Here is a 25,781-nt window from a genome sequence, read left to right on the forward strand (position 1 = left end):
AAAGTTTTTTCTCTTTACAAAATGGCAGGCGCAGGGGCACTGAGTTTAGGCGGCCCTGCTTGTGGACAGGGCAATCCTCTTCTCACGGGAGAGGTTGTCCGTCACACCAAAGCCTTCCTCTTCAGAGCAGACCCCGCAAAACCCAGAGCAAATGGTGAGGGTCTCGCTAGGTTGCCTTTGCCCTTTCCCATCCGCTACTGTCAGGCCACAGGCAGTGTTTCTTCACACAACAGGTGTCACCTGTTGCCAGCTGTCTGAGGCTCGCGCTGGATTTCACTGACGCGGTGGATCAGGTTCTGATCAGGGTATTTAAAGTCAGACACGCTTGCTGCCCTGAGTCCCCGCTTGGGCCCTGCCCCTTGGCACCACCTATGCCCCACCTTCCCCCGGAGCTGCACTGGCAGCCTACATGTGTGGTTGTTTCTGTGTGTCCCCTCTGGCGATGCCGACCTGACAGGACGGGAGCTAAAACCTCTGTTAGATTTGTAAGGCTGTGCCATGTATTGGACTGTACAGATGAACAACACTGACCCCTCCTGGCCGTGTGTAAAAAACTCATCTTTCCCCATACTTTGGTGGAAAACTGGGGAAGGGTGCATGTGTATAGATTTGTGTGTGTGTTTGTAAGAGCACACGGGCATTCATAGGTAGTGAGAGAGAAGACAAGGCAAGAGTTCTTTTATTTTTACAGTATTGCTTTCTGTAGCTCTCATCTCATAATCTGTTTTGGACTCAAATACATACCATTTCCAGGTAAAAAATATAGACAAGGGCGAAGGGTATACCCATATATAAACCTGTTTTTCATTCACATTCACAAGAGATTCACATAGCCAGCAGTCAAGTCTTTTTACTGTCTTTTAGATAATCCTTGATTTATGACCAGGTGCTTAGCAACCATTTGAAGTTACAACAGAGTCTCCAGGAGTACTTACAACCAAAGTTTCCACGGTTGCCCTCTCCCCACAGTCACATTTCTGCATTTCAGGTGTTCAGCAACCAACCTGCATTTATGGCCATTTGCAGGGTTCTGCAAACATGTGACTGTTTTATGATGGTTTTGCAGAAAACCAACATTTACTTCCAGATTTTGGCAAAGCTGGCCCATAGCGAATAACGAGTTTGCTTAATAACTGTGGTGTTCAGTCAACAACTGCCGCAAAAAAGGTCATAAAATCAGGTCAGTCAGGTAGGTGACCTGCTTTATAATCATCACAACTTTTCGGTTATAAGTTGAGGATTACCTGCATTTTAAAGAGGAAGATGGTTGGTTGACATATATTGCACATGCACACTGGCCCACCACTTGTGCGGCCCAGTTCCGAATAGGCCACGGCCTGGGGATTGGGGACCTCTGATCTATGTTTTTGTGTGAGCTGTGTTACCTGGCATGGTCCCTCTCCCCAAGGAATGGGGCTGTGGGCAGCCAGACCTTCACATTCAGAGCTTCATGATTCAGAACTAAAACTCCTGATTTACTGAATTGGCCCCGATAATTTCTTTCACCTGGATCTCCCTCTATAATCATGAGTTCTGGTCCTGCCATAAGCATATAAATCGACTGGGTGACTTTGGGCCAAGCCATTCTCTCTCAGCCCAACTCACCTCACAGGATTGTTGTTATGGGGAAAATAGGAGGAGGAAGGTGTGTTGGATATGTTCGCCACCTTAGGTTATTTGTTAAAATAATGAAGGTGGGATATAAATAAAATAATAAAATAAATAATGTATGTGGTGAACTGTTCTGGAACTGTTTCCTGTCTTGGCTGAAATATCCTTGGTACAAAGCAATCGTAGCAAGGGCTACTCTAAATCAGCCTTTGGTATGATTGCTTTGCTGGGAGCTTTGTTGGACATCCAGAGAGGGGAGGGGCATGAGCTCATAGGTCTTCCCCAAGCTCAGATTTCAGAGATTAATTCCAGGCACAGCCGTGAAACTGATGCTATTGACAAAGATAGCACACTTGTGGTCTGGGACAATGGAAAAGAGGCACGTCCCAGCGATAGTAAACCACCAAAGACACCAAAGAACAGCACACTGAATCTTTACTCACAAAACGTTTCACATTAAGGACAGACAAATAAACATACTTTGGGGCAGTGTTTCTCAACCTTGGCAGCTTTAAGACGTGTGGACTTTTAACTCTCAGAATTTCCCAGCTTTCCTGACTGGTCACGTCCACATATCTTAAAGTTGCCAAGGTTGAGAAACACTGTCCTAAGAGGACCTGAAGTAGCCAGAATACACTTCTTCCAATTGTCCCATTTCCTACATTTCTGTCTTCTGGGTGATATTTGGATGAATGTTTGGATGAACATTTGGATGATGGTTGCTGCTTGCCACCCTAAAATACTCGATTCGTTTGTTTCAGATAATCATTTTATTGCAAAGGGGGAAAAAGAAGAATACATAGTTTGCTCAAACAGTATTATCTGAGGCCAAAATAATAACCTAGGGTTGAGGTTGGTCCTCTTTCAAAGACATTTCCAGATTGCTCCTTGAAGTCAGCACCTGCCACCAGATGGCATGCCTGCAAAGTTGGAACAGAAGCCAAAGAATTTATTCTTTCTGACCTTGGATACCAGGGCAACCACTGATCTTCCCAGACCATTCTGCATGCAAAGAAGCAAGAGCTATTTCAGGTGATTCTGCATTTCCCAGAATCAGATCGAGGGTTTCTACCCAGTGTGACCCACCAGAGTCTGTTTTGTTGAAAAGAGCTTCTCGAGGTAAAAGCACCATCTTGAATGTTGGAATCGGTGCCTCCTTTCATTGGCTGGGATCCAGCCCATATACCGCTCTCTGATTGGCTGGGAGAGATTCACGCTCCAGCTCCCAAAGAAAACGGCGCAAGCGCACCAGTTGGCGATGGAGAGTATCATCTAGCACGGGCTCTGACAGACGCAAGCGGAAACCATCACATGGAAGAATGAGGGGAGGGTGGTCAGTGAAGCTCTCAAATATATCACCTGGTGGGGGGGGAATAAGGATTATGAAAAAAGAGAAGTTGATGGTTATTAATTTATTTAGCGTATGGTGATGCTAAATCATCCATGAGACTACAATGCTAGTGCAGAATAGTAGTTTGGCTGCCTAAAACTGCTAGCCCTGTTTACTTCATGCTCACATGCTTTCCAAGGTGTGCCACAGGGGGTGAGGTAGTTCTGCACAAGAAAAAGATGAGCAGCTTTCCTGCTGCATCATCCAAGCTCCTCTCCCTCCGCTGAAGGTGGCTTGCAAATGGGTGTCACAACCGGGAAGGTTCAACGCCAGCAGGATTCTAACCATCTGCATACAAAGCGCCAGCTCATCTCCCCACTGGAATGGTACCTATTTATCTACTCACATATAACATGCTTTCGAACTGCTAGGTGGGCAGAAGGTGAGACAAGCGATGGGAGCTCACCCCCGCCACACAGTGCTAAAACTTGAACTGCTGGAGTGAAGACCGTTTCCAGCATCATTAAGCCACTGAGCCAACAGACATCTGGCTGACGATGGGTCTCCGTGCTCCCACGCCAAGTTCTCCCTGTTGGAGGGCTCCAAAAGGGGCTAAAGCCACCCTGTAGCGGTGATGAAGAAAAGAGGGGCATCCTGTAGGTTGCGGAGAGCAGCAACTCTCCTGCTTGACCCAGGACTTCTTCCCTCTCATCCACAACGAGGAGAAGAGGCAGCCATCATGGCTGCCATGAAACTGGGTCAGCCAAGGCAACAAAGAAGAGTGTAGGAACAGTGTAGAAGAACAGTGACTGGAGCTGGGTGAGAAAATTCCTTTTTTCTTTAGACCCTAACCTTAAAAGAAAAAAAAGAGAAAAACCAGGAAAAGAGATTCTTAGAATTATTTCTTAAAGCAGCGAACAACCATAGAGAGAAAAATCCTAGACCCGAAAGAAAGGAACCAAGGGGAGAAAAGCTAAAGATCTTTTAAAACATAGAAAATTGGATTTTTAAACTGGGTAGGCGTTGTTTTGGAAAGGCATTATAAAATGCTGGAACTATGTATTTGAATCTACTTGACTTTGCTTCCATAAATTGAACTAAATTTACATTAATCAATTTATCAGACTTGAAACAATGTTGCTCTTCCACAAATGGGTAGAAACAGGCAATGAGGGGTGTGCCCGAGCGATGCTTCTGCACCGATAAAACCTTCCCTTCCCCTCCCCTGTGGAAAAATTGGGCTCTGTCAGTTGGCCTTGGGGCCCCTGGAGGGTGTGGGGGAATATTGAGCAACTTCTCCCTCGCTGGGTGTTAGCCAAGGGGAAGCAGCAAAATCAGTTTTTATTCCTTTGCTAAAGCTGCTGTTCCCTTCTTCACACAGGATCACCCAGCAGCCACGAGAGTGAGGGAGAAGGCGGCGGCATTCCTATGTGCTGCTACTCCTGCTAACTCCACAGACAATGCTAGTGGCCATCACTGCCCCCTTCTCCCTCTCTCTCTCTCCGTTGCTGGGTGATCCCGTGTGAAGAAGGGAATGGCAGTTTTAGCAAAGGAATACATTTTGCTAAAAATTTTGCTCCCAGCGAGGGAGAAGTTGCTCTGCCACAAACGGGCAGAGACGGGCAGTGAGGGGTGTGCCCCAGCGACGTTCCTACGCCAATAAAACCTTCCCCTCCCCTGTGGAAAGATTACACACTCACACACACACGTTGGAAGTTAGAATAGAGGTAGAAATAAGAAATAGGGAGAATATTAGCAGATATAATTTTTATATAATAGAATATAATAAGTAATAAATTAGATGGAAAGATTAGAGATTGAAGATGGTATTACTATGTATGCTTAACAATATCATTGGCATTAAAATGTAACATTGAAATATTGAATAATTACTCTAAAACAATCATGTATATCAATACTAGGATTATATAAGTCTGATTAATGTAACAGCTATTATTATTATTATTATCATTGCTGTTTGTATCAAAATGAATTATACCCAGAGGCCACACTGTTCATGTATTGATATTGATGTATATTTAAAAATAAAAATCCAATAAAACTTAAAAAAAAAAAGCCACTGAGCCAACGTGCCTCACATTGATGGTCAGGTTTCCCTAGAGGAGAATCCTTAAATCACGAGAATTCTTAAATCATCCCACCCAAAGTACCCCAAGTAACTTTCAAATATTATTAGCAGGAGAATTTGTACTCCTGACTCGACTTTCCACCGGTTTTATACATAAGGAGTAGGAGATCAGAAAGGAAGGGGAAAAACATTAAATCAAACACCAGTGTTATAGGTTTTGTCATGATCTGCTGTACCAAAACCAACTGAAACAACTGAGAGGGCTGATTTCTCACTAGAGGCAATGTTTCTTTTCTTCACATTTTTCATGTCTCTATCCTAGGTTGATTTTAATATCCACATCCCAGTTTATGCTTTTTGGGGGGTGAAAGAATTCCAGAGAAAGAGAAAGGAGAAATCCAGATTGAATGAAAAGAGACATATGAATGCAGAACAAAAGCTTCATCTGATGAATTGCTACCTGGCATGCACTACCCAATCATCCAGGGTCAGCATGAATCAGAGCTAGTGTAACATTTGTTAGCCTCAATGCCAGTTCTTGTCCTGTTCCTCTCATTGATGAATGGTGCTGTGCTCATTAGAGCATGTGCTTCTCATAGGCAAGCTTTTTTTGCCCTTCAGCTTTGCTGATGGCTTCTTTCCATCAGTAGAGAAAACATTTACCATCAAAGAATAGCATGGATCTGGCTTTAGACTTCAGCCTGGGCTTCCCTAGTTTGGTTGGTTTGCCTCTTTCCTAATACCAATAATACTATCTGGACATCTCCAAGATAAATAATATGGCACATGAAAATTTAACTCTTGGAATTTTAAATTATTTTTATATTTGTAATTGTTTTTATATGTATATAATTTTTTATATATATATTTATGAGTGGTGCGATGGCCTAGATGTGAAAATGCTTGTCTCCCACTTGGAAGATTGAGAGTTCAATTCTAGGCAGTGACAGATGTTTCTCTATCAGGGTGTAAAGAGAAAATATATGTTGCAAACTCTGCTTAGGCATCAGAAAGGGCATCCAGCCAGTAAATGCTCAGCTCCATTCAGTTGCCCCAAATCCATCCCGAATCAAGGGATTATAGATTTATAAAAATGTTTTTTATTTTTATCTTTACTGCATTGTAAACCACCCAAAGTGCTTTGGATAGTGAGATGGGAGTCATATAAATTTAATAATAAATTTAGACACGGGGCAGAAATAGTCCTGGAGAGAAGGGAGGCAGCCCAGGCCTTGTTAGTATAACTAGCTACTTTTTACCCAGGAGACCTGAAATTACCACATTGCTGAACAAGCAGGTTTCCTCCTTCAGCCACAAGAGTTGAGAAATGCTTGAAACAGACAAATATTTGAAAGCTGAACAATAGTCAGCTCAGGTTCCTTCCATATTTTCCAGTTATCAGCAGGAAAATAATGGGGGTGCCACATCTGAACAAAAAGATACATGTCAGTGTACTGTTCTAGAATATGAATAATGAAAAATAGGCTGCCTTCTTCCCAAGATAAAATACTCCATTCTGCTCTTCTCTACCTTGGTGGAAGCTTGAAGAAAAGATGTTGATGTCAAAAACAGGGAAAGAGAGATGTGGCAGGACTGAAAGGAACCGAGGAAATAAAGCACTAATGAAGAAGGCAAAGACTGGGAGAGTCCAGTCTGTGACCAGAAGAGGAAAGTTGCCCCCACCTCCCACCCCCCCCCCCACTCCCCAAAAAAACACACCTTTGATCCTATTCAGAATTGGCCATGTCTAAGAGAATGGATGACAGATTTTATAGACTTTGAGGCAGTGGTGGGCTGCAACCGGTTTAACAACTGGTTCGGTAAGCGTGTGCTTTGCGTGTGCACGTGCCTAACACACTTGCACGCAGTATTCAAAATACAGCAATTTGAAGCTCAGCTGCTTACCTTCTAAGGCAGCCCCGGTAAGTAGAACAGCGGAGGCGTGGAAATCAGCTGTGTCGTGCGAATCAGCTGAGCCAGAAAGAAGGAAATATAGGACAGGATAGGGAGGGGGGCAGGAGGGCAGGGCCAGCTGATCATCAGAACTACCAGTTCGCCCAAACCAGTCTGAATCGGTAGCAGCCCACCACTGCTTTGAGGCTGTGGGGGGTGGGTAGCATGGTCTTAAGGAAGAAAATATTATTTTTATACTGGCAACCTAATAGTCAATATTATTTTTATACTGGAAACCTAATGTTGTTTTCAGCTGTTTCACTCATGGGCTGGGGTAAGAATAAGGAAACGCCATAAGAAAAATTGGTCATCAGGGTGTGGTTGTGTCCTGGTTAAAGTATATGGTGATAAAGGCCAGAGAAATCCTTGCTAAGTTTTAAAAAATTGGCAAACAACTTATAGACTTTACACTTAAAAGCTCACGCACTCTGTGCCATCTCGTCTTGTTCCTTGTCAGGTGGGTTCCAGCATTCAGGAGATGAACGGCCTGGTCCCAGTTGGTAATTTCTGAGCACATGCTGGAGCTGGGCTGGTGTTAGTGCTGGATAATCATTTCTTAGGCGGGACCAGGATGCCTGGATAGAATACAACATATTTTTTAAAAATTGCAGTGGCCCTAAAGATAGTCCTCCAAATCTGACTCATTCTCAGTCGAATGTTTATTTGTATCTAACTCCCCTAACCCAGCTTCATTGTTTTGGAGGAAGAGGGCAGAATTATCCCCCTCCCCACATTAAAAAAAAAGAAACATAGCTGGTCAATAGTTTGATTTTATTGATTCATGGATTGAATTTGTTTATGAATAAAAACAACTGGAGAGCACATTTCCTTTATCATTGGATACTAAATGTGGCAGGAGCACTATTTTTTAAAACATGGGTTTTGATCAAAAAGGTTTAACCAACTGAAGATACTGATTACACAACATTAAAAACAAAGTGATCAATTTACTTGGTCTCCTAGTGTAAGCCACACACAGAGGGATAGTGTTACTAAAAAAGGATTCAGAAAAATAAATGACAACTGTTTTAGTATTTATTACTTATTAATCAGGACATCCTGCCCTGCTAGACGCAGGGAGAGAACAAACCCACACACCTCTCATTTCTGAAATTATTACTGAGACATATTTTTAGATTTGTATTTCAATATATATAAATACATAGTGAAGAAAATGGAGATTCTAAGATGGACTTGGGCAAAACTGCAGAAAAAACACAGCTATGTTGGTTAAGTCTTTGACTGCTGTATTTGTATATAATGTTGGGGGTGGGGACTTTTGTAATATTCTCTGTGTATTTTCTTTAAAGGCATCACATCTTACATAAAAGACTACCAGGATCTGATAGTAAGTAGTCTCTTTGCAGATGGTTCTGACTTTTGATCACAATTTGGGCTGGAACTTCTGTTGCTAAGTAGAATGGCTTAAGTGAGTCAGGCCTGATTTTATGATCCTTTTTGCTGCAGATGTTAAGTGAATCATATGGTTGTTAAGCTTATCTGACCTTACACATTACAGGCTTGGAAAGACAAATGGTCATCACATGACCCTGGGACACTTCAACTGTCATAAATAAAAGCCCGTTGCCAATCACCCGACTATTGTTGGGGGAATTCTGCAATAATTTTAAGTGTGAGGATCAGTTTTAAATCACTATTTTCACTACCCTTTAATTTTGAATGGTCTCTAAACGAATGGCCATAAGTCAGGAACCACAGGTAGTGATCTGACCCCACATCAGAGGTGGCCCTGAATGTGAACAAAGGCCTGAACTGCTCCCCATTTGGGGAGAGGAGGGGGATGTGAACCAGCTCCCTCACCTGAAGCAAGCTGCTTTTGGGCACGCACAATAGGTTGGCTGTGTTGCTGAGCTTCCGGAAGAATTCTGTGGCAATGTCCCCAAGGCCAATTCCTTGCAGCCAGTCCAGAACGAGATCCAGGTTGGTTCGGATCTGCACCGCCTTGGCCCACTGAAAGAGAGACTGGGAGCCACCTGGAAATGGGTGGTAGGTGGGAGGCAAAGAGGAAGAGTTGGTAAGCCTGGCTGATATCTCTGAACCCTGGCTTTCCTGCCAAGTAGCTGAGCCCCAGCATAACCCACCCCCACCACGTCTGGAGGAGGGAACCGCCCCTGGCAGCCAGGCTTGTTTCCTGCTGTGTCCGAGGGCAGCCCTGAACTTTGGGACAGGCAGGAAATAGCCAGCTTCCACCAGAGACCAGAAGAAAAAATAGGAGGAAACAGCAGCTGCTGGGGCAAGGGGGGGAGGGGGGGAAGCTGGGTAGCAGGGAGAGGCGGAATGGGATTATTTCTTTTCACTGCTCAGGAGCAAAAACAGAACTTGGGGAGTTCATTCTTTCTCATATCTCCCTGATAGAATGAAAGGGGTTCTTGTTTCACTTAGTCTCAATTTAAGCAAACTTCTCAACTAGCTAAAATATTCACTCAAAATCCAAATTTTCTTTTCTTTTCTTTTCTTTTCTTTTCTTTTCTTTTCTTTTCTTTTCTTTTCTTTTCTTTTCTTTCCTTTTCTTTTCTTCCTTCCTTCTTCTCTCTCTTCCCCCCCCTCCTTTCTTTCTTCCTCTCCTCTCCTCTCCTCTCGTCCAAATCAGCAAGTTTTTAAAAAGCACCTCAAAGCCTGTTCCTGAAGTCATTTGACATGCTGTACTTCACAGTTCAATTGAAGATCTGGTAGCTGCAGAACATGGTAAGACTGACTAATGCAAATTTGAAACCTGGCACACACAACTCATCTGGTTAGTTTATAATGCTGTAGGAATGCAGCTACAAGGAAAATATCCTTAGTTTTAGGGCAGATCATGGTCCATTCCTTCACAGAACTCTCAAGCTCCTAATTCTTATAATTTTCTAGTTTCTTATACTCTTACTTGATTCTTTTCCTTCCAACACTCAAAAGCCAGAGGAGCACTTTCTGTAAATTCCCTGCTGTTCTTCTACATCATTGTCCTAATCAAAAAAACCTTCTTGTTCTAGTCTTTCTTTCCTCTTGCTCCACAATTTTCAACCATCCAAAAATTTCTGATAATTCAAGTAGCATCATCCTTTGCTACCCTGTATGTCTTAAACTGTTCACAAGCATAAAAGATGCGACCTATTTTAGTGTTCAAAAATTGCCCTTTTTATGTGAAGCCTTAGGATATTTTGGGTTTCTATACTCAGTATCAAAAGCTTTTGTATGAATAAACCAACCTTCTTCCACTATCTTTGCTGATTTCTCTCTCCCATCCGGAAAGTTAAATTATAATTAGCTTGAATCAGAGTAGAAAAACCAGTTTTTTTTAGGAGGGAGATGCAGCTTGGTGCACCTGTTTGTCTTCAAATATGAAGTACTGTGTAGCCCTATGTTATGGAAGTGAACCTATCTAGTTTTCTCCCACAAAATACTAAGTCTTCCCTCCACCCCTAATCACCCACCTCCAATTCTTTCAAATTTGTGTCCCCTTCCCCCTCCCACCCTCTGAAAAGTCTGCACACTGTTCCTGGCCCACCTCTTTCCATGATGGTGTTGAAGAGTGAAGCATTGGAGAAAAAGAAGAGGTACCCAAAGGTCTGCGAAACAAGGTCAGGGTGCAAGTCACAGTCACGGGTAAGTTCAAGGGTTGCCTGGTAGATGGCCAGGGTCCCTCGGATTCCCTCTGGCATGCTGCTCAGCTCAGGCACATGCGACAGGTCGGTGGTGGCTGTGAAGGGGTTACTGTCTAGCAAGACAGGAAGGGCCGAGTATAGAGTCTGCCGGACGAGGAAAGAATTAGACACTGAGACTACTGGGAAAAGGGAAGGGTCAGAAGGTCAGGCTTCTTCCTTGGGAAGTGCATGCTCACCTTAGTGAGGTAGTACACAGATTGCTGGAATGTGGACATGATGACTTCATCTAAGACAGCCATGGCTTCATCACAGGTCTCTAGGTCACTGGAGAGCAATGCATTGTGTGAAACTCCTGCAGTGGGTTTGAGAACATTGTATAATATTACAGATAGATAGTAGTTCTACCAAGAGTTGTTCTGCAATGGAAACTAGGAACTATAAGGAACATTTTCAAATTGCTCTACAAGGTACAATATTCAACGGATATCAAGCCGTATCAGTTTGGCAGGATGTCCTTAGAATTCTGGGCTATTTAATGCAGAAGCTATGATTCCCCTTGTTGAGCTAACGTTGCCTTTTCTAGAGGAAGTGGTAGTAAACTCAGCCCTCTTTCTGTGACCTCACAATTATCATGAGTCAATAATATGAGTCTTGGAGAAATCAGGAAGTCTTATTTCCTTGACCCCTCTGTTCTGGGATGAATCTTTGAAAAATAGTTGGCCTGTCCCTGTCCTTCAATCCTCCCTTGATTACTAGAAAAAAAGAAGATTCTTGGCTTACCTTCCAAATCCAGATCTTTCTCAATGTCTAGGACTCTTTTTTGCACTAAGTTTAGTAGCTCCATCGAATTAGCCATCCAAAGCATGAGGGGGCGCAGGTCAGCTGCCACTTCCTCAATGCTGAGGTTTCCTGCTTCTCCTTTATCTTGCTGGCTGCAAGGAACACCAGAGTGACAGAGATTAGCGTCAAGGGGTGGGGGAGGTTGAAGAAGTTCTCACCTGCCAACAAGAGGCAGCTGACTTTTGGCTGGGATATTAAAACAACAACTGGACTGGATATTTTGCATTCAAGCCATTCTACACATTTTCAGAGTTCACGCTAAGTTCAGCCTTTCTTGATGATTGTGAACTTTGTTTCCAGAGGACAGAGGTGTGTGGTTTCCACTTGTGCATTTGCAATTTGCCTTTCACACTGTTCATATTGCTACTACACAATAAGGCCTTTTTGCTGCATTCTTTGAGAAGTTCTAGATATTTTGTATTGCTTATCTAGACAACACATATTCAGCAGAGCCAAGCTGCAATTGTTCTTCTGAAATTGTTTGTCACAAGGGTGACCTTAGGTATGCTGTGATTTTATAGCTTCGTTCAGTAATATTGTGTATCAAAAAAGTTCCATTCTTCTCTAATTCCTGTAATTTCCCCCCTTCAGTGCTGGAGCAGATAGATATGCGGTTTTGTTTTCTATAGGGGAAAAATCACACATAACTAGTGATCTCTACAAAGCCTGCTGTCTCTTGGTATTTATTATGTATGACCTGAAAATGCTGTTGATTTGAAAATGGACTATGATTTAAGTGAAGGTTGTGTGAAAGTTGCCTAAGCTAAATGGGAAGAACTAATCTTTACAGATAGGGGAGGAACTAAACATTCAAAAGGATGGGAGGAACTACTGTAAATCAGGGGTATCTAACTCCAGCAACTTTAAGACATGTGAACTCCAACTCCTCAGCCAGCAGTTTAGTCAGCTCCATCTATCTAGATGTTTGAAGATGGAGCAGGATAAATTGCATCACAGCATCTCAGAAGGCTGAGCAAGCAAACTGAACATGACCAGTTCAACAGAGCTAGAAAAATGTCTAGATCAGTGTTCCTCAACCTTGGCAACTTTAAAATGTGTGGACTTCAACTCCCAGAATTCTCCAGCCAGTCACACAGTTCAAGTCCATACATGTTAAAGTTACCACGGTTGAGGAACATTGACTCCAGAAGATCAACACATCTGCTAAATCAGCTTCTGTTGTCCTGTATCCTTCATAAGGCTAGGAATTCTGGGAGATATTATCTCAATAAATCTGGAGGGAAGGCTAACATTAGTGAACTGAAAGTGGTTATTATGCTCATGGGTCATAGAGATATCTTCAGGCACAAACTTGTGGAGGTGGAGGTGTTTAAGGTCATTATTTTGAAATGAGAACATTTCTCAATAGCTTGGAGCTATGCCTAAGCCGTTTGGGCCATCTCAGACTAAGAGTAAGATCTTTCTAATATTCCACAAATAGACCTTGACTGGACTAGCAGATGAACCTTTCTCTCCAGGAATGATACAGCAGCATTTTTCACTGCTCTCAAGGGGTACAAACAAGTTTAAGCTGCCAGGAATGCAAAGCTCTGCTCCGCGATAAAAGGAAATGACTAGAGACTTCTCTGTTGTATCTCACAAATCACTCTTCTGTATCACAAATCACTCTAAACAGGTACTGACTAAGCCTAATATTATGACCTGCCTTGGAAAACATAGTCTTCTAAAGATCATTAACTTACTTACTTTTCTGGTTGTCGATCTCTGATTTCTTTGATCTTGCCCTAGGAAGAAGAATAAGACGAGAATGAAATTATTTAGGGAGGGCTACATTCTTGGTCTCAAACCCATTCCATACCTGATAGCCAGAAAGGCTTCTACAGTTACTGGAGGATCAATGGGGGAAAAAGTATTTATTACATTTACTTCACGTAAAGAGATCTGATATGGAGGTACAGTAAGTTATGGAGATTTTCCCTATTGGTTCCCTATAGGTCCTGCACCTATAGGTTTTTTCCTATAGGTTCTGCTCAACTATGGACATAAAGATTTTATTTTACATTCACATGATTTTGTTTCTCTTCTGATTATTTTTAGAAATTTTAGAAAGCAAGAAAGGAAGAAGAACATGATGTTTTATTTTTTATGTGGAGCCTGGAGAAGCAGCATCTTGCAATTATTCCTTAAAAACCAGTTATCTTACAGTACTCCTTTCTTGTATTTCCTTTTTTTAAGGAAACTAGTCATGCTGTCTTCAATTCCATGACAGAATGTCATAGCCATATAACAATGGATATAACATGACACAGATTATGCGGATTTGAATTAATGAGATTCAGAATGGAGAAAAGAAAGTGGGGTTGTACTTCTGAGACATGACAATATTTGCAGCTCAGGATTGAAATAAGGGGTCCTTGGTGTTCTCTAAGCTTGGCTGTTTTCTTGCAGATGTTTTGTTACCAAATTAGGTAACGTCATCATTGCTAGTAGGGAATGGGGTTTGCTCTGAAAGATAGTCCTCAAGTTACGACCATAATGATGGTTTTACATCTTTTTTGCCATGGTTTTTAAGTGAATTACCACAGTCATTAAGCAAACCATCAGTTATTAAGCAAATACTGCAGTCGTTAAGCAAACCAATGGGTAAGTGTGGGTGCAAGAACCATAAATGACAATTTTTGGCAAAATCATTGTAAAATGTGGTTACATGCTCGTGGGACACTGCAAATGGTAACAGCTGTCTTTCCAAGTGCCCAAAGATTGTGTGACTGTAGAAGTGACCCAACTCTCATAACTTTGAATCCAGGTCATAAGTCCTATTTTTCTGGTTGATCATAACTTCCAACAATCACTAAGCAACTGGTCATAAGTGGAGAACCAGCTGCTGTTAAATAAATCTAAAGGACAGATTTCCAAAATAAAGGACTATCTTTCTTAATCAAGGACATCACAGGGCCCAAGCAAAGAAGTAGAAAATCCTTTACCCAAACAGCTTCCTTCACCAACTGAGCGATCCTGGCTATCAACCTGGGCAGATGGCCTGGCTCCAGCTCCCGAGCAGCATGCTCCAGGCAGAGCCCAAAGAGGAAGGCGGGCCCCAGCCGGCAAGTGGATGTTTCCTGCAGCCGCACAATTTCAGCCAAAAGGGCCTCCTGCTCTTGGGGGCGGTATCGGAGCTGAGGTTCTCGGCTCTTAAGATAGGCCCGGAATGCCTCCTGCCGCTCTTGCAGGGACCGACCACACGCCTGACAAGCCAAGGCCCCCACCAGCCCTGGAGACACCCAGGCTTTGGGCAGCCAAGCCGGAGGAGCAGTGACAGCTCTTGGATCTTTGTACATGAAGAGGAAGTACTGCCCCATGCCCAGCAAGTCTCCAGGAGCCAACTCCACCTGACGATGGAGCGGAGCACCATTATGGGTGATAGACGCTCCCCGGAAAGGCCGCACCATGGCTGAACTCCGGGGCTGGCTGGGATCGGCGGGGGGCACTGAGGATACCACACAGCAGTGCCGTGGCAAGATGTCGGGAGCATTCAGGAAGGTGTCCACAAAACTCGATTGGTCTGGAGCTGGGCGACGCTCGGGGCGTCCAAAAATGTGGCGGCGACGTGTCATCACATGGATCACAAACTCCTGCAGAAAGGGAGGAATGGAGCAGAGCAGTGTGAGAAACTGGGAAGGGTGCCGTGTAAATGAAAAGAGGCCACCCGATTTAGATATGAAAAGGAAATGGTTCCATTTAATTAATTCCTTGCAGGCCCAAGTGGAAATGTACAGTTTTCAAGATTATATTTTCCTCCCTACTAGCATGAAAGGCCCTTCTGATATCTGTGTAGTTTTTACTTGGGTTAGCCAGCCTGTGCCCAAAAGAAGACTCAAGATTTTTTGCCTGTGACAATGAGGTGCTTTGAGTGTGCAAATGCCCAAAGTTTGGGGCACTTAAGTTGAGCACTAGAAACTATATACTATTGGTTGAGTTTGCATGGTCCCTAGGCTAAGCAATTATGTGCTGAGTAGTGGCTTGTGGTTCAGCATGTTGCCTTACTATGTTTTTTGAATCCCAAGATTTTTATATTGCTGAAGGAGGAAATCCCACAGGTTTTCTCTCTTTAGGAAGGTAAAAAGTTTTGTAAAAAGTAATTTGATAATTGACTATGTTTTCATGGTATTAAAGTGAGTTCTTTAAGGCGGACTTCCTCAATCTGCTTGTTAAGACTACAGAGGTGGTGTGGGGGGGGGAGGTGCAAGAGGATGGGGAAGACTTCAGCTATGGTTTGTTCTCCATTCCACTTAAACGATTTTGCCCCCTGAACCTGGGTTATGCAGTATCTATACATGGCAGCTTGAAATGATTAAATTCTGAATTGTCTAGTTGTTGTTGTTTTTTAGTTTCAAGGGAAGGCATGACTAGACCAGATGGAAGCTTAGCCAAAACACTGCGCTTGAGTGTTTTGAGTGTATCTGTGCGTATGAATTTTCTTTCTCGATGGCATTGGACCAGGTGCTTCTCAATCCCCTTAATTCTGTTATGTATAAATGTGCATGTTAACAATGACGTCAGGTGCAGTGACTAGGCAGGAATTACTAGTCCTTCTTTTCCCTAGCTGGCGTTTTCTGGATGAATTACATTTAAAATCTCATAATCCCAATCAGCGTGTCTGAAAAGGATAAGAGCTGAAGTTCAGCAGTTCAAGAGGTCATCCATTTGATGAAAACTGTCCTAGTCTTTCCTCTCTTGGGAATGCTATGAAAAGCTTAACAAGTCCATCAGCAGAAAGTGAATTTACCTGCTTTTCCCAAAAGTGCTTTTTCAAAAGGCAATTGGACTTTCTTGTTTTTCTTTGAAGACATTTCGCTTCTCATCCAAGAAGCTTCTTCAGCTCTGGCTGGATGGTGGGACTGAATTTTTCAGTCAGGGCTAAGGAAGCTTCTTGGATAAGAAGCGAAATGTCTTCAAAGAAAAACAAGAAAGTCCAGTTGCCTCCTGAAAAAGCACCTTTGGGACAACCATGACCTGGATAACTGAGCATCTCCATAGACATTTACCTGCTTTTCATTGTAGCCCAGTAACTGCAGGAAATAGGGGTGTTCAGTCGGGGGCTGTATGAGGCATTGAGTAAGCTGCTCAAGGCTGGCCACATCCGTGGCCTCCTCTTCAGAGGCTGAAGGAGCTGGGTTGCCCTCAGCCTCTTGGGCTGTTTTGAGCCGCGATTCCTCCACTGGACCCCCTTCCACTGGTTCACCAACTGCCATGCTGAGCACTCCTTTGCGGTCCTTGCGGCGCTTAGTGCTGAGATTCATCTCGCTTATGCTGCGCCGGAGCGAGAGGTTGTCTGCTCTCTCTTTGGGGCCCACGTGGCCCCCCGAGGCAGCCCGGGAGCGTCGGGATTGTTGCCGCCGTGACTGAGAGTTAATACCTATGAGAATCAGAGCAAGAAAGGACTAAAACCAGGAGAAGAGGTGCAGGAGTTTCATGCTAAAAACTCCCCAATCACTTATGACAATAAAAGTTAGTCATGCAAAATTCAGAAAAGCTGCTTTTGTAAAGACTTCATTACTTTGTATTATTATTTTTGGGGGTACCTAGAAATGTTGGTATGACTAAAGCCAACCAAGGAAAGGAATAAGAGGAACACGTCACTGTGTTAGGCGCCTGTTCCCTTTGCACCAGTATGCGGGTAGTCCTCGACTTAACAACCATTTGTTTAGTGACGGTCAAAGTTACAGCTGCATTGAAAAAAGTAACTTACGACTGGTTCTCACATTTAAAACCATCACAGCATCCCCATGGTCACATCAAAATATAGTCACTTGACAACAGGCGTGTATTTATGAGGGTCGCAGTGTCCTGAGATCACATGATTATCATTTGCGAACTTCCCAGCCAGCTCCCAAAAAACAATGTCAATTAGGAAGCTGGATTTGCTTCATGACCACATGATTCACTTAACTGCAGCAATTTACTTAACAGTCATGACACTAAAGGTTGTAAAACAGATATTCTGATCCAGCGGTGAAATGCACTTACCTTCGCTACCGATTTGGGAATGTGAGCCCGCGTGCGTGCGCTCTTGCTACGCTTGCATGCCCCTCTTCTGCACATGCGCAGAGAGTCAAAAACAGGACATAATGATGTCCTGGCGCATGGGCAGAGCCTCCTGAGGCCAGTGCTACTGGTTCGCACAAGCCGGATTGATCTGGCCGGATTTCACCCCTGTTCTGATCCCAATTGTAGTCATAAATTGCATACTGAATAGGAGAACCTATTTTCCATTCAAGTAGTTTCCATACTGCTATCCCCCCACTAATTTTTTGTTTAGATCAGTGTTTCTCAAACTTGACAACTTTAAGAAATATGGGCTTCAACTCCCAAAATTCCCCAGGCAACATATTGACTGAGGAATTCTGGGAGTTGAAGTCCACCAATCTTAAAATTCCCAAGGTTGAAAAACACCGGTGTAGATATAGTAAATGAAGCAATGGAAGGGAGCTTTGCTCCATTTGTCTGTGAGGAATGAGAGGGAATAGAGAACACATTAGCCTTGGACTCTGTATTTTGGACAGAGAGCTATAGTGCTGGGGCTAAGTAGTCACAGTAGTCTTCGATTTAAAACCATTCATTTAGTTACAATGGCACTGAAAAAAAGTGACTTGACCAGTGTTCACATTTACGACTGTTGCAGCATCCCGATGGTCACTTGATAAAACCTGTTTGGCAACTGGCATGTATTTATTTATTTATTTAGAAGATTTACTTGCCGCCCATCTCATATCCAATGAGTCTGGGCTGCTTACAGCATTTATGATAGTTGCACTGTCCTGGGATCATATGACCTTCCCAGCCAACTTCCAATTGGCAAAATCAATAGAGGAAGTCAGATTTGCTTAATGACCTCATGATTCACTTAACAACAGTAGTGATTTGCTTAACAATTGTGGCAAAAAAGTTGTAAAATAGGGCACATCTCACTTAGCAACTGGCTTGCTTAACAACAGAAATTTTGGGTTCAGTTGTGGTTATAAGTTGAAGACTATCTGTACATTGAATTCAGAGCAGTTGTGCCAATGTTTTAGAAGAACGGAGATAGCATGAATGAAGCCAAGGGCCACTGGAAAACATTACATCCTATAAGGTTGAAAATACAGTTCTGGGAAACTCTTTTCCTCATTACAAGAACAGCAGCTTTGGAATAGACTGAATAGCTAATAATAGCCAGCTAGATGGTCCTGAGACCTTCAACAGAGCACAATGGGACGGATACAGCCTATCATCCCTCCAACATTTGGAACTCTGAAATACATTAATTGAATTTCTGTTTTCATCAGTCTTGGCTAATTAATGGTTGTTAATAGGGCTGGATTTCCAAGCAAATATCAAATATTTTGTGAAAACTTTCTAAACTCAAGTCTGTCGCACTACATCCCGTGCTCACAAATTCCACAAATTAATCATGCACTGGGCAGAGAAAGGCTTTTTCTTTAATTAGCTATAAAAATGTAGGGTTAATTTTAATTTATGTCTCTGGCTTTATATATTCTGTCTCGGTTTTAGATTTTGGTTGCTACTGGGGTGGAAGGTGGGATATAAATCAAACATATAAATAAATTGCACATAAGATACAGAAATGTGAATTCCTTCAAAAAACAAAAGCAAACGTCTGAAAAACGGATACAGCTCATGAATCTGTGGAGTAGAAAAACCTGACCAGCATCGAAGAAGACCACTTACTGCCTCCATCTTCATCCTCCCCCTCGACCATCCTTTCCACATCACATCGGCGGCGAATCTCAAAGCGTCGAGTGCAGCCAGTTTTGGGCTTCCACACATCTTGCAGCACCAGTGGCCGTTCACCATCGCCAACTGCCCGGAGATACTGGGCCTGCCAGGAGCTATCCATGCCATGAACGCTTCCCACAACATCACACAACACGTAGGCATCTTCAGCATTGGGTTGTGTCACCCCATAACGCTCCAGGGCCTCCCGCACCAACTGACGGGCAGTGGAGCGTGCGGTTGCCAGCACACTCTTATAGTTGGCACCCATGGAGATATCCCCTCCGTAAATTTTCAGGACTCCTGGCACTTCTCCATGAGACGGGGGCTTGACTCGTTCTTCAGGCAGGGGGTCAATGAGATCAGCTAGTTTCTTCTCACTTGCCCAGCGGCCTCCACCCCCACCGGTGGGCCCTCCCACCCCACTTCGCAGGAAGAGCGTTGAAAGCCTCTTGTGACGCGCAGCCTTATTCTTGGCTGGGCGCATCTCCACAGGTTCACTGCCACGACTGGCAGTGTCTGAGGACGTAGACCTGAGGGGAGAACAGACAGGGTTGGAAGGGGTAGATCCCAACCATTTCAGCTGATTGAGATTCAAAGGGGAAAGATCGATCGATAAATTCTGAAGTTATTGGTCTATGAAGAGAAGCAGAAGCTCATGGGGATTTATTTTGTTTTATTTACCAAATTTATATGCCACCCATCTCTCTATCAAAGAACTCTGGGATGAGCATTTTTATAAGGCTAAAAGGAAAATATATATATATTGCCACTTGTCCAAATAGGCTAATACAGAGAACTGAGTCAAAGCATACCTCCCACTTGAGATAATGTTTCAAGACATAGTTTTTGCTATTTTTTACATTTTTAAACCTTTTGGATTCCAGGATCAGGACAGAAAGCGCTGTTTTTGTACCAATTGTTTCAGGTTGTTGTCATTTAGAGCAGCATTTCTCAACCTTGGCAACTGTTAAAATGTGCAAACTTCAACTCCCAGAATAAGAAATATTGATATCTGGGAAATTTCTCCATAAAGCTGAGCGATGGCAGTTTTGTTGACTGGTAAGCAGGAAAAAGATGGCATCAACAAACAGCTGGAACAACCCAATTGGTATAGCTATTTACCAATAATTTGATTCAACTATTTCCTCCATCTTCAAAAAATTGTGAGAAATTTGGGCTAAATTCTAATTACAAGCAAGATTCCCCAAATAGGGAAGCCTGGACAGGGGTAGGGATGGGATATAAACTGAAAGGAGATGTAGAGATGGGGAGGTTCCTCACAATAATACGCTTTTTATTTGCCTTGTACTACTTTGCCAAATCTCAGGGAAATATAATTTCTACCTATCTGTTCAGCTGTCATCCTAGCTCCCTAAATAAGGGTCTCGCTTTGATCCTTGGGATTTGCTTTGTCTGTTCAATGTTGTTGAACTTCCTGGATAAATTAACTGTTTTGAACGTGCATTTGTTGCATGTGATGATTCTGTTCAAAATCAGTGACTCAGTATCCATAATGGTTCTCTAATTCTTCTGAACTGAATGAAGGAGAAATGCAGATGAGAGTGAGGTGAAGACCAATAAGATATAGAATATTATTTGACACACTGAAAGCATGGAACTCACAATTGCCATTCGATGCTGGGGAACATACCATAATTATGCAAAGAGATATGATAAAATGGGTTTACTGTGATGTATATACACAAGTTATTGGGCAAGAGTTTTTTTTTCTTGTTCTATAAATCCCAAGAACTGGTTTCTCAGAACTAATCCTGGGCTGTTATAGAGGTAGTCCTCAATTTATAATGGTTCATTTAGTGATCACTCAAAATTATGGCACTAAAAAAAAGTGATTTATGACTGTTGCAGCGTCCCCATGATCACACAATCAGTTTAAGTGCTTGGCAACTGTATTTATGACAATTGCAGTATTCTGGGTCACATGATCATCACTATTTGTGACTTTCCCAGATGGCTTTACAAGCGAAGCCAATAGATAAAGCCAAATTCATTTAGTGACTATGTGATTTACTTAATGACAGCAGCAAAGGTTGTAAAATTGGGCACAGCTCACTTAATGATCACTCACTTAACAATGGTCCCAATTTTGGTCATATGTGGAGGACCATCTGTACAATTTTTGCCTGAACTGGTGCAATATCTTAAGAAGACAAGCACTGAAACTCATATACATTGCTGTGAATTTGAGGTCAGTTCAGATGACCTGACAGGATTTCTTCTAGTGTAGTAAATCTTGAATTTGACTGCACCTGTTTTCACAGGCACACCTCAGTTGGAGCCAGTTTTTGCTCTGGTCATAAAACATTTTGCCAACATAATGGTGTATTGCCCTGGCTCCAAGCACTATCCCACATATTGTGCATCTGACAGGTGAGTGGGATTTTGAGGTGCTGACTGGCTGATGAAGAGTCAATAGCACTTCTATCCCATCATCCTTCTAAGAAACAGCCCATTCCAACATTTCAGTGTTACTCGGTTTACTAATAATCAAGCCTGGTATTGTCATATGAACACATCTGTTCAGAGGAAAGGGAATTGCTATGAATTTTAGATATCAATGACAGCTAATAAGTCTCTTTGAATACCTACTTGACGGACCCCACGCTTGGCCACCTACGTCCCAACTTTGCAAAATGCTTCTTTGGTGAGTTGATCCACAGCCCCACAGGAAAGTGAAGTTTCCCAAAGCGGGGGCTCCCGTCTTTTCGCTCATCCGAGAACATGATCACAAACACTTGGAATTACTGCAAGACACAAGAAGGGGAAGAGGAAGGTGGGGGGAGAGAAACAGACAGAAAAATACAATTTGTAAAACAGATTCTTGGTGACTGGCCCTCCCCTGGTTGATGTTCTTTGACCTAAACAGAGTGGCTTCTGCAGCATTTGGACGCAGCTTCCCCAGCTGTTCTCACTCCTTGCATTTATAGTTTTTTTATTTCCTTTATATTTAAACCTTGGCTTTCTGAATGTGACTTGATACAGGGCAGAGCTGTTGGATATTAAGAGCATTGGTCACATAGAGCACAATATTAACAGTTTTAATTTCTTTCTTAAAACAGTATGGGCTTTTTTGTGCTTTAATATAGAAAGGCTATGAACAAGAGAAGATGTGTGGCAGGGCAGGGGTGTGGATATTATCTGTGTACCACAAAGACTGAAAAAATGAAAGAGATACTTTACAAAATCTTGAATTTCACAGAGTTAAAGTTAATCTGGCTACGTGACAATCCCCAACTTCTTCTCAGCTGGATTCCAATTTGATGATGAATCCGTTAAGAGTATTAAGGTACCTCATCTGGGCTGCAAAACTCCAGATAATCACTACTTGACAGCAAGGAGTTACAAAAACTCTTTTTGCTGCCACTTAATGATCATCTGCATTTTTGCAGCCAATTCTGCTAGCCCTACTGTCTCTCTGCTTCTGTCTTTCTGTTAATTTGCCACCTCCAGTCTTGTTTGACTGGCTCCCTGAGAGAGTAGCCCTTCTTTAAGAGGCTGTTGGATGGCATTCTTTTATTTTAATCTAATTCTAGGTCTGTTTTAGGTAAAGAAGCAAAAGAAGAGAGTGAGGCTGCAAAAAGAGTTGTGTTAGCATTGCTCATCAATGCACCTGAAAAGCATTGGCCCCAACATCAGACATATGAGCAGACTTACACTTTTGTTAACTTTAGATTTGAAACTTTGAACTACATCACCTGACCTGTTTTAATCCATTTCTATTCTATTCTATGGGCATATGTACCTATTTGCATATAATGCACAGTCCTGAAATGGAACTAGAAAGACTTTGCTCTCCATTCCTTGTTTTAGTTTGGTTTGTTCTTACTCTCCTGTTTCATGTAGTTTGCCCTTCTCTAGCTTGGGGCATTTCAGATATGTTGGAGAGTGCCCAGAATTACCAGGCAGCTTGTTGTTGGCCACGTGACCTGTCCATATACCCTTGGCATTTGTAGTCCAATAAATCTTGTCAAATAGCTTGTCAACAGCTATTCTAGATCTTCTCCTTTACTAAACCTTCTAGTCTCCAATTAGCTAATTTTTAAAGAGCTGCAAATTTCAGATCTAGATCAAAGAGACAGTGAGAACAAATCCAGAACTTCCACAGTAGCTATGAGTCATAGGCCTTGAATCGAACAGTTACGTCAACAGGAAAAGATGAGATAACCAGCTTTGGGGTCAGAATAGCTGGGCCTCACCTCACATGAGCTGCTTAGTTCTTGGGAAACTGGAAACGATGGGGAGACCTCTGAGATGAAGCCATCCGGGCCCCACCCTATCCAATACTTTAATCAGAGCCATAAAATGAAGCTCTAAAACATGATTCTTCCTTATTTAATCAGCTGGTGTATGGCACCTTTTCCTTTTTCCATAAAGTCCTACTACTTTAATCACAGAACTCAGAGGTTTTGCTCTGCAAGCACCAAACTTTTGGTCTGAGACCAAAAATCAAGAGATATTCCAATCATGCATTCTTTCCTGTTTTCCCACCCTCTGGATTAAAAAAAGAAAACAAATAATGCAGGGTGCAGTATATTAACAGTTTAACAGGATAACACAATTGGAAGGTACTTTGGAGGTCTTCTAGTCCAATTTGCCACTCAGAATAGGTTAACTGTTCCCTATCAGCTATTTTTCCTCCCAATCAATTCCTACTTTATCAACTTTCCCCAAATATTGACAATGGAGAACATATTTTTGAGAGAAAGTAAAAAATGATGCAGGGGGACTTGATTCTCTAATGTGGGATCAAAATAATTGTTTAGTGCAAGGAAAAAGCCAACCTCCCAACTTCTGGATTTGGTGAGAAGAAAGCAATGGTGGAAAGAGACAAAACTAGAGGTGAAGAAATACCAGTGCCAGACCTTATTATGTTCCCTTTGAGATGTGGTGGAACAAATCAGGATTCATCCTTATCCACACCAGTCTCCCCCATTTTCCCACCCGTTTACTGTCCAAACCTGGTTTTTGAAACTACAGTATAAAGTCTATGAAATTTTGTCCCCAGACACACAAATGCACACCAAAGACTAACATGATTACCAGCTACAGATGATATCCCAGATGCTGTGTCCTCTGCACATCACTCACTTTCAGGCATCCCATGAGCCAAGCTCCATCTTCTCCTTCCTTTGGTCTCTGCTATGGTGTTCCTGTATATGCTGTGACTTAAATCCAGAATGACTGCGCACGGATTTCCCGTCCCGCTGGTCATTCACACACAGGAGGTGGGGCAGGAAAAGGAGATGGGGGTGGGTGGGCAGGAAACTGGCTTGGAGCAAGGCCTCTCCCAAGAACTGGGGAGGGCAAGAGAGCAGGGAAGGGGACAGATAGACCAACACTTGAACTAGCAGGGGCCCCGGGTCAGGAAACCCCATGCAATATAACCAAGGTGGGGAGGAGATAAATCTTGACAATTAGAATAGGGGTGAGTTGATGCATTCTGTTACAATCATCAAATAGTGCAGCCCATTGATTTGACAATTTGGACAGAAGGGAGCTGTGGGAAAAATTTGCCTGGATTGTTTTCCTAAAATGATTTGTCCCCAGATGTAAGTTTCAGGGTTTTGGCACATCATTACCTATGCCAACATTTTTTTCCTGGCTATTCTAACTGCAATGAGTTAAAGCAGGTGATCATTCCTAATCATTACATTGTGAGAAGCTTATGTGTCAACCTGCTGAAGCAAGTTAAACTAGTATTTCCTTTGGGGTTAAGCAGCCTAATACCTAGAGGAGCGATAGCCCATGTAATTCCCACAGGTGGCATCTGCAGGGTCCCAAGATTCAATAAAAATAAATTGAAATGTTGGAAATCATGCAATGTTTTCAAGCCCCACAAGATTATTAGATGAGAAAGTCAAAATGTTATCAGTTTGCAACCTCCCAAGAGTGTATGTACAGTACACACGAGCACACACATGCACATTTCTCATTTTGGCACTCTCACAAGACCCCAGCTGCAGGATCATTGTGGATCATAGGCTGGGAACCATTGAGCTATGTCACTTTGCTTACTCAGTTGATGTTTCTATTTGTTATTAAAAGGATGTTTTAAGTGGCATGGCTAAAGTGAGAGCAGAATCACAACTGGCAGGCTGGCCCTGGTGTATGAGTGCAGATATTTTCCTGAGGCCTCTGCACATCAAATAATTTCACTAATAGCCCAAGAGTTTGGTGACACAAGCACTCTATTATCAGCAAGTATGGCAGTGGCTACATTTCATTATGCGCATACATATCTAAAACATGGGAGGTCTATGAGATGGTTCTTAAATGGTTGATATAAATCCTACAAACTGATTCCTAGTTTTATTAGAAATTTAGAATGCAGATCTGTCATATATTATTTTATATAAACTCTGTTTAAAGAAACAGGAATATTTGTGTGACCACTTATACCCCAATTGAACTGTTTTCTCATAGACTCAGAAACATGGAAAGAATCCTAGTTGGGCCATGTAAATAAATGAGATTTCTTGGAAGAAATCGAATTTAGAGCCTCAGTCTCCCCTAAACTATAGATTTCCCACCTAAGCATTTAGCAGGATAATTGGCTCAAGCTTGCAGTGTTCACTTTCATACTTATTTTATGCAA

At 42.6% G+C, this 25,781-nt stretch overlaps 1 protein-coding gene across 3 annotated transcripts; it reads right to left on the minus strand.

Moving 5' to 3' along the window:
- Positions 1 to 2,362: 2,362 nt before the first annotated feature.
- Positions 2,363 to 24,371, minus strand: RASIP1 (Ras interacting protein 1). 3 transcript variants are annotated; one of them, XM_034419520.2, is made up of 12 exons: positions 24,227 to 24,371; positions 21,776 to 21,930; positions 19,118 to 19,695; positions 16,435 to 16,805; positions 14,374 to 15,021; positions 13,136 to 13,173; positions 11,369 to 11,520; positions 10,825 to 10,940; positions 10,492 to 10,732; positions 8,805 to 8,977; positions 7,411 to 7,558; positions 2,363 to 2,970 (listed from the first exon to the last, which is right to left on the minus strand). In XM_034419520.2, exons 2-12 carry the CDS (start codon positions 21,907 to 21,909, stop codon positions 2,771 to 2,773), a joined length of 2,799 nt encoding a protein of 932 aa, XP_034275411.1. In that variant the 5' UTR covers positions 21,910 to 21,930; positions 24,227 to 24,371; the 3' UTR covers positions 2,363 to 2,770. The 3 variants fall into 3 exon arrangements, with proteins under 3 accessions (XP_034275411.1, XP_034275413.1, XP_034275412.1); XM_034419522.3 differs by having other exon boundaries at positions 24,275 to 24,369; XM_034419521.2 differs by having other exon boundaries at positions 24,219 to 24,349.
- Between the last annotated feature and the right edge of the window lie 1,410 nt (positions 24,372 to 25,781).

Source organism: Pantherophis guttatus, chromosome 4 (assembly GCF_059756535.1).
Source record: "Pantherophis guttatus breed Tessera chromosome 4, ASM5975653v1, whole genome shotgun sequence".
Classification (NCBI taxonomy): domain Eukaryota; kingdom Metazoa; phylum Chordata; class Lepidosauria; order Squamata; family Colubridae; genus Pantherophis; species Pantherophis guttatus.

Bases quoted from the DNA above. Each gene is read 5' to 3' on its own strand.
- RASIP1 (XM_034419520.2), bottom strand. From the start codon at position 21,909: ATGTTCTCGGATGAGCGAAAAGACGGGAGCCCCCGCTTTGGGAAACTT. The intron at 10,733-10,824 runs GTGAGCATGCAC...CTCGTCCGGCAG, and splicing joins CTGTGTACTACCTCACTAAG to ACTCTATACTCGGCCCTTCC. The intron at 7,559-8,804 runs GTGAGGGAGCTG...TATTCTATCCAG, and splicing joins CCAAAAGCAGCTTGCTTCAG to GCATCCTGGTCCCGCCTAAG.